This window comes from Phaseolus vulgaris, chromosome 2, assembly GCF_051622355.1.
Source record: "Phaseolus vulgaris cultivar YP4 chromosome 2, ASM5162235v1, whole genome shotgun sequence".
In the NCBI taxonomy this organism is placed as follows: Eukaryota; Viridiplantae; Streptophyta; class Magnoliopsida; order Fabales; family Fabaceae; genus Phaseolus; species Phaseolus vulgaris.
Window position 1 is genome coordinate 21,613,870 of NC_143499.1, and position 7,278 is coordinate 21,621,147.

A 7,278-nucleotide genomic window follows, 5' to 3' on the forward strand; every position below is an offset into this window, starting at 1 on the left:
ATTAGTTTCTATTATTTTCTATTATTGTTAAATAGTTTCTAAATTGGTATCTAATTAGCAACTAAGGTTTTAGATACCAATTATTTAGTTTCTAAACTTAGTCTCTAAAACTTTGGTTGCTAATTAGATACCAATTTAGAAACTATTTAACAATAATAGAAAATAATAGAAACTAATTTAGAAACCAATTTTTTTGTTAGTTTTTAAAATGGTCTCTAATTTAGTTACTATTGCAACTAATTATTTTGGTTTCTAAAAATTGGTTTCTATTTCATGATTTTCTTGTAGTGATTGCTGTGACTCATGCTCTTCTTCTCTACAATAATTTTCTTGCTAGGGTGTTACGCAAAGAAGTTACATAGCCTTAAAGAGGTTGGAAATTCCAAAGAATCATTCTACATTAAAGGTTTAAATATGTTTTTTTGTCTCCATCCTTTTAAGTGAAACTATTTTTTCATTGTTAGTTCAAACTTTAGATTTCTTTAATATTTATAGTAAGAAAAGAGAATTAAGGACTTATTTCAATAGTTTTCTTATTTTAAATACTATTAGTTTTGTATATCACATATAGAAAAAAAAATGACAGATTTTATTAATCAAGAATTGTTGCCACTTACATTATAGCACATAAAAATATAAAAGATAGAAAAATAAAATAAAAATAACTGACAGAGCAGTTAGCAGTTAGTTATAACTAACAGAGCAGTTATAACTGACAGAGCAGTTATAACTGATCAAACAATTACAACGGAAAATGTAGTTACAACTAAAAATCTAAAATATTATGAGATCCTTTTTATCATCTAATAGCACTCCACAAGTTGAAGCATGTATATCTTCATGTTCAGATTGGATAAGTTGTCACGAAATAACCGAGGGATCCAAAGGTTTGGTCAACATATCAATCACTTGATTAAAGGAAGAAAATGGAATTAAATGAATAAGACCTTCTTGAAGTTTAGTTCGAGAAATTACAACAAAGAATTCAGAAATATTAGTATGCAAATCATGACACAAATATTGTAACCACTAAAGTTCACAAACAAGTGAAGCTAGTGCTCTATATTCTGATTCTAAAGAAGATCTGGACACTGTAGACTGCTTTTTAGACTTCCATGAAATTAAAGAGTTTTCCAAAAACAAACAATAACCAGTAGACCTTCTAGAATCAATGCAAGTTCCTCAATTCGAATCAGAAAAGGCTTTCATAACAATTTGATTATTACTAGAAAAGAATAGACCAAGACCAAGACCAAGACATCCTTTCAAATATCGCAATACACGAAAAGTTGTTGCCATATGAGGTTCTCGTGGATTTGAAATAAACTGATTGAGTTTATGAACCACAAAACTGATATCAAGCCTAGTGTGAGTAAGGTATAATAAATGCCCAATCAATTTTCTATATTCACCTGGATTCAAAAGTAATGAACCTTCACTTTTAGAGAGAGGACAAGATGGTTCCATGGGAGAAGAGGCGGGTTTGCAAGCCAATAAACCACTATCAGAAAGAAGATCTAAACAATATTTTCGTTGATTGAGAACAATACCAGAAGGTGAACGACTTATCTCAAATCCCAAGAAATAGCAAAGAGTACCAAGGTCTTTGATACTAAATGAGTTATGAAGATGAGTTTTAACACGCTGGATTTCCAGAAGATTATTGTCAACCAACATAATGTCATCAACCTATATCCTGCTTTAGTCCATATAAAGATTTTCTAAGTTATCAAACTTGCATTGGATGAGAAAGAGTAAGGCCTATAGTATGAGTCGTGTAAATTTCTTCATTATTGGCATGAAGAAAAACATTATTCACATCTAGTTAATGAAAAATTCATCCCTTAACACTTGCTAAAGACAAAATAAATCAACTAGCAGTAATTTTAACTACTAGAGAGAAAGTCTCAAAATACTCAATACCTTCGGTCTGAGTATATCCTTTGGCAACCAAAGGAGCCCTGTACCAATCTATGTTGTCGTCTAGTTTATGATTGGCTTTGAAAACTCATTTGCACCCAATAGGACGCTTTCCAGGAGGCAAATCCATCAAAGACCATGTTTCATTATAATCAAGAGCATTAAGTTCACGTTGCATAGCCTCTTTCCAACAATCATGTTGTATTGCCTCTTTAAATGATTTAGGTTCTTGGATAGAAGAAATATTATGACAAAGGGAAGAATATGTAGGAAAACAATTATGATAAGAGAGATACTTTTGAATAGGATATTTAGTACCTGAAGAATGATTGGTAACATCTTTTGAAGAGAAGAAAGTAGTGTGATCACTGGTGCAGAAACATAAAACAAGTGCGGCTATTTTGAATTTATAAATGCGGCTTTATAGCCGCATTTGATCAACACGCACTTGTAAATCAAGAAATACAAATGCGGCTATATAGCCGCATTTATAAATATCATTTATAAGTGCGGCTATTTGTTTTAGCCGCACTTGTATATGCCAAATCATTAAAAAAAATTTAAAAATTTTAAAACATCGTCAATCTTGTGTGAAGGCAACGTTATGGCACGGGAGCGTCAACAACGGCGACGGCATCAGAAATAGGGAAGCAGCGACAGAGCAAACCAAAAAACCCACAAGAACCCACGAAGACAATGAAAGAGTACTGAGCAATGCAAGAAACCAAACAATGTAAGGAAAACGAATGTCAGCCAACGAAACAGTGCTTCGAGACCACCAATGCAAGGAAAAAAAAATATATAAGAAAAACGAAAACATTTTTGCATATATTTGTGAAGATGAAGAGGAAGAAAGAGAGCTCAAGAAACTTACATTGACACAAATGGAATGCAGATGCAGCAGAAGGAGACAAACTCAGTGCGAACGCGAAACGAAGGCAAAGACGAGAAAGAAAGTATGAAAATGTGTGTGGCGCGCTTCAAAATTTAGGGTAAAAAAGGATTTACGAATGCAGCTAAAGGTAAAACAGCATTCGTAAATCAAAATGCTTTGATTTACAAGTGCGGCTATACAAATAACCGCATTCGTAAATCAAGTGTTTTGATTTACAAGTGCGGCTATTAAATCAAGCGCTTTGATTTACAAGTGCGACTATATAAATAGCCGCATTCGTAAATCAAGCGCTTTGATTTACAAGTGCAGCTATATAAATAGCCGCATTCGTAAATCAAAACTCTTTGATTTACAAGTGCGGCTATACAAATAGCCGCATTTGTAAATCAAAATAATTTCAAAAATGCCACCGCATTTTTTACGAAAGCGGGTAGCGCAAAATCCGCACTAATTAAAGAGTATCCTTTTCTTCTTTTTGCACTAGTGGATAGTTCTTCAAGTATCCATGTGCTTTTTTGAGACGAGTAGAAACTCGAACAGATGAAGGTTGTGGAGTTGTGGATCATAATGTTGGTGTTGCAAGGCATCAATATCAATTAAATGTAATAGTGTAGAAGAATCAGTAGCAGGAAGACTGGATGGTAATACAGTTTCAGAAACTGAAGGAACAATATCACTAACTGATGTAGGCACAAGAATATCATTATAAGAAATAGAAGGAAGCAAATGCTTAAACATATCATGTGTATCCAAATTGGTATCTATGTTGTCCTTTTAAAAAAGGAAAATGATTTTCATAAAAAATAACATCTCATGTCACAAAAATATTTTTCTGATTCATATAAAAAGAGTACAACCTTTTACCCCATCTTTGTAATCGATAAAAACACATTTGCTGGCTCTAGAGCTAAGCTTTGTTAGTAACGAAAGCCAAACAACCAAGAGTTGTTATATGGTATAAATCTGGTATGTCGATTTATCATGTAAAAGAAGAGTAGGAGTTTTATTAATTAAATGAACAGAGTTCTTGACAGCATATGACCGAAAAAAAGAGGTAAGTGAGACTGAAAAATCAGTGCACGAGCGACATTCAAAGAAATCAGTGCTATGATACCATATTAGTTTTGTATATCTCATATAGAAAAAGAAGAAAAAAAGAAAAAAAATGATAGATTTTATTAATTAAGAATTGCTTTCACTTACATTATTGAGTGTTATATTTATATAGCACATAAAAATATAAAAGATAAAAGAAATAAAATAAAAATAACTAATACTAATGGAACAGTTATGATTGATAAAACATCTAACATTTGAAAATATAGTTACAGCTGAAAATCTAAAATATTATGAGATGATAAGAATCTGATAATACTAACAAAAATTGAAGTTTAAACTAGTAAAAAAATTAATTTTAGAACCAAAAATATATTTAACTTATATATAAATTAGTATCAACTTTTATATATAGGTGGAATTATGCACTGGAAAGAAAAAAAAGCATGTAACTCTTTGAATAATATTTTTTAGAAAATAGTATATGAACTCAGTATTAAAAGATTTTTAACACACATGTATTAATCATTTGAGTCAAAAAATAATTTTAAATAACAATTATTATTTCAGTTGTAATTAACAGAAGACAAAAATGGCGTTGGAAAGCATGTGCTATATTTTATTTCAGATTTGTCGGCTATGCATGGCATGATGTGAAACAAATTTATTCTCAGTTGTTGTTATTGACTTTTAGAAGCAATTACGTCCGAGGGAAAAATTGTTCCACGACACGAATGAAACGCCACAACGGAGAGAGAAAGGGATAGAAAATTCACAAGTGACATCGTATCATTGATGCAGAGACATTTGAACCACCTTTGCTTTTGTTCTTTCAATAATATACATGCACTGGTTGGTCTGTTGGGAACTTGGAATTTTCAAAACCCCTTTAGCCTCATAATAAAGTAGAAAAAGTACCATACCAGGGCTCCTAATTTTACACCGATTAATGTCAAATTCTAAAGTTAAGGTGATACTTGTAAAACAGAGAAAAAATTCTAATGCAGAATAAGAACTGAAAATCATTAAAAATCATACATAGCTAAAATGAATTGAACCATGGCTTTAAATGCAAATCAAGCAATAAACAATTGAAAAAGGTTAAAATGTGTGTGACAGACTTAGAGTAGCCGGCTATCATGAAATTGAATGATGAACAGAATAGATTATGAAAATGGGGTAGCCGGATTCCTTTAAGTTAAAAAATAGTGTCTGTCATAGTCTTAGATGTACAAATGAAGAAAAGCCAAGTGCTACTTCCAACCCCTCAACAGTAATCATAATCAAGATATATCACCACTAAACAAAGGAATCAAATTCCTACTCTTTTATCTCTAGCAAGGAAAAAAACAAAAACGGGTTTGCTTGAATTGCTTGTGTACGATTCCAAGAAGTAAAATTACATGAAAACCTCACAAGCTTTTCCAGTAATGGCACTGTATAGTCTACACCCTGATTGCTAACCACATGGTTAGCACAAAGAGCAATAGCAACTCAGAGTTGGTGGCTCCCAAAATAGCCCCATTGCCACTAGAGCCAGTTGTAGATGTTGGACTTATTCCAAATGTGTTAGGAGAACCAGGAGTTAAGCTTGTGCCTGGAGGTGTACCTGCTGATGGGGTTGTACCAGGTGGTGATCCAGTTGATGGTGTTGTTCCTGCATTGCTGCAAGAGATCAAAAGTAAAAGGAGCATCAAAACCCATTTCATTTTATCATAAAATAAGGTCATTAATTAAATAGTATACATAAGTTCAGTCCTAGGAAATGTTTGTGAAACATTCAAATTATGCCAGCTCATAGTTCAACAGAATAAGCAAGGGTGACTTTGTTATTTGCTAGTCATTCAAAATTTCTGCTTCATGGAGGTGAGTACATGAACCCAAAAAAGGGGATTTTAGCTTATGTATAAAACAAACTAGTTTCAGAATCATATTGCCAGTTTTGAAATTAAAACAAATGAATCCCAGTTTTCCAAAATGCCTTTTGGATGCCAAGTGAATAGGGTATATTGCTAAAATTATTCAGTGCCACCAATCACCTCAAACACAAAAAATGGAAACTAGAAAAAACTTAACAGGAATACAAAAACTGGGTTAAAGGATCACATTTACATCTATGTACAAGAAAAACGATTTATTAGAAGATTGAGGAGCCTAACAGTCAACCATAAAATGCCTAGTAGAAAGGATTTTTCCTCAGTCGATTGGCTCAAAATTCCATGAATTTTCAAAGAACTTATCCGATTAAATGGATGCATGACAGATAAAACAATAAGAAATCAAATAAGACCCATAATAATCAAGAAACATACCTAGGACTTGAGGGGTAGACACATCCAGATGAAGCAGCTATAGAAAAAAAAATACACGAGAAAGAGAAGAGCATTAATAAAAGTGAAATTCTAAAACATGTGACCAAATATAGATGCCCTTGGAAGTACACTTACCAGGTGGATTTGAACTGGTTGCGGCAGTACCTGCAAAATCACATGTTCCTTGAGCATTTCCCTTTCTCTGGTAATAGCTATTAACTGCATAATTACAGTGATCCTTCACAGTGTTGGGGTTGTAACAAGCTCCATTTTGGAGAATAGGGGTACAGTCTGCCCCAGCTCCACAAGCATAATCTATGGCTTTCTGAAGGGCTTGATCACCAACACCATCTTTGCATAAACAGTAAAGAGCACCTATTGCAAATCAAATAGATCAGAAACAAAACAAAAAAGTTAGTTCACACCGTAATCCTATCTTATCAATGTAACAACATGGGAAACATATTTTATATAAAAAAAGGTCAAAATTACAGAAAAAATATTATTCGGAATCTCCTTTAGCCCTTAAAATATAAAAGCTTTCATCTTTCCGCAGAACAGTAGAGAATACCCTTTATAGAAAAACCCCAAAACTAAAGCAAGGAAAAAGTCCAGGACTGCAATTAATCATATGAACCACCCCAGAAAATTAAAGGGCGTTTAAAAGAACTTCTAAAATCAAATGTTGAATCTTTAGAAGAAACACACACAAATGAGTACAGGTACTTACTTGAATGACGAGTCAGGGCTAGGAAAAGCACAAGATACAGAAAAAGTGCCATAACTTGAGAACAATATTTATTTGAGACAATTGAAGGAGGCTGATGGAGCTATTTGTGTCAGAGGCTGGTGGAAGAAAAGGAATAATAAGCCTTAGAAGAATAATGCGTATTTTGTAGGACAAGAAAGGACTAGTCTCTGTGAGAGAGAGACTATTTAACTTGCTTGTGTTTTACATTATTAAATTATCTAGACATGAAGAATGTGTGTTATGGGAAATTGTGCACATACCACACAATACACATAAGCTTTTTCGAGTTCTAAGTTCAACGGCTGCTTTGTTTTTTGTCATATATTTTGACCACTGCCATACAC

General features: G+C 32.9%; 1 protein-coding gene across 1 annotated transcript; it reads right to left on the reverse strand.

Annotated features, from left to right (window-relative positions):
• Nucleotides 1–5,037: 5,037 nt before the first annotated feature.
• LOC137810906 (Carbohydrate-binding X8 domain superfamily protein) lies at nt 5,038–7,278 on the reverse strand. Its single transcript, XM_068612400.1, has 4 exons — nt 6,914–7,278; nt 6,319–6,558; nt 6,184–6,220; nt 5,038–5,536 (listed from the first exon to the last, which is right to left on the reverse strand). The coding sequence occupies exons 1-4, from the start codon at nt 6,963–6,965 to the stop codon at nt 5,317–5,319; spliced, it is 549 nt and encodes a 182-aa protein (XP_068468501.1). The 5' UTR covers nt 6,966–7,278; the 3' UTR covers nt 5,038–5,316.

What these genes read in the sequence shown, in the direction of transcription:
- LOC137810906 (XM_068612400.1), bottom strand. Translation starts at nt 6,965, where the DNA reads ATGGCACTTTTTCTGTATCTTGTGCTTTTCCTAGCCCTGACTCGTCAT. An exon ending in AACCAGTTCAAATCCACCTG is followed by an intron (nt 6,221 to 6,318) that starts GTAAGTGTACTT and finishes TTTTTTCTATAG; the next exon opens with CTGCTTCATCTGGATGTGTC. An exon ending in GTCTACCCCTCAAGTCCTAG is followed by an intron (nt 5,537 to 6,183) that starts GTATGTTTCTTG and finishes GATCTCTTGCAG; the next exon opens with CAATGCAGGAACAACACCAT.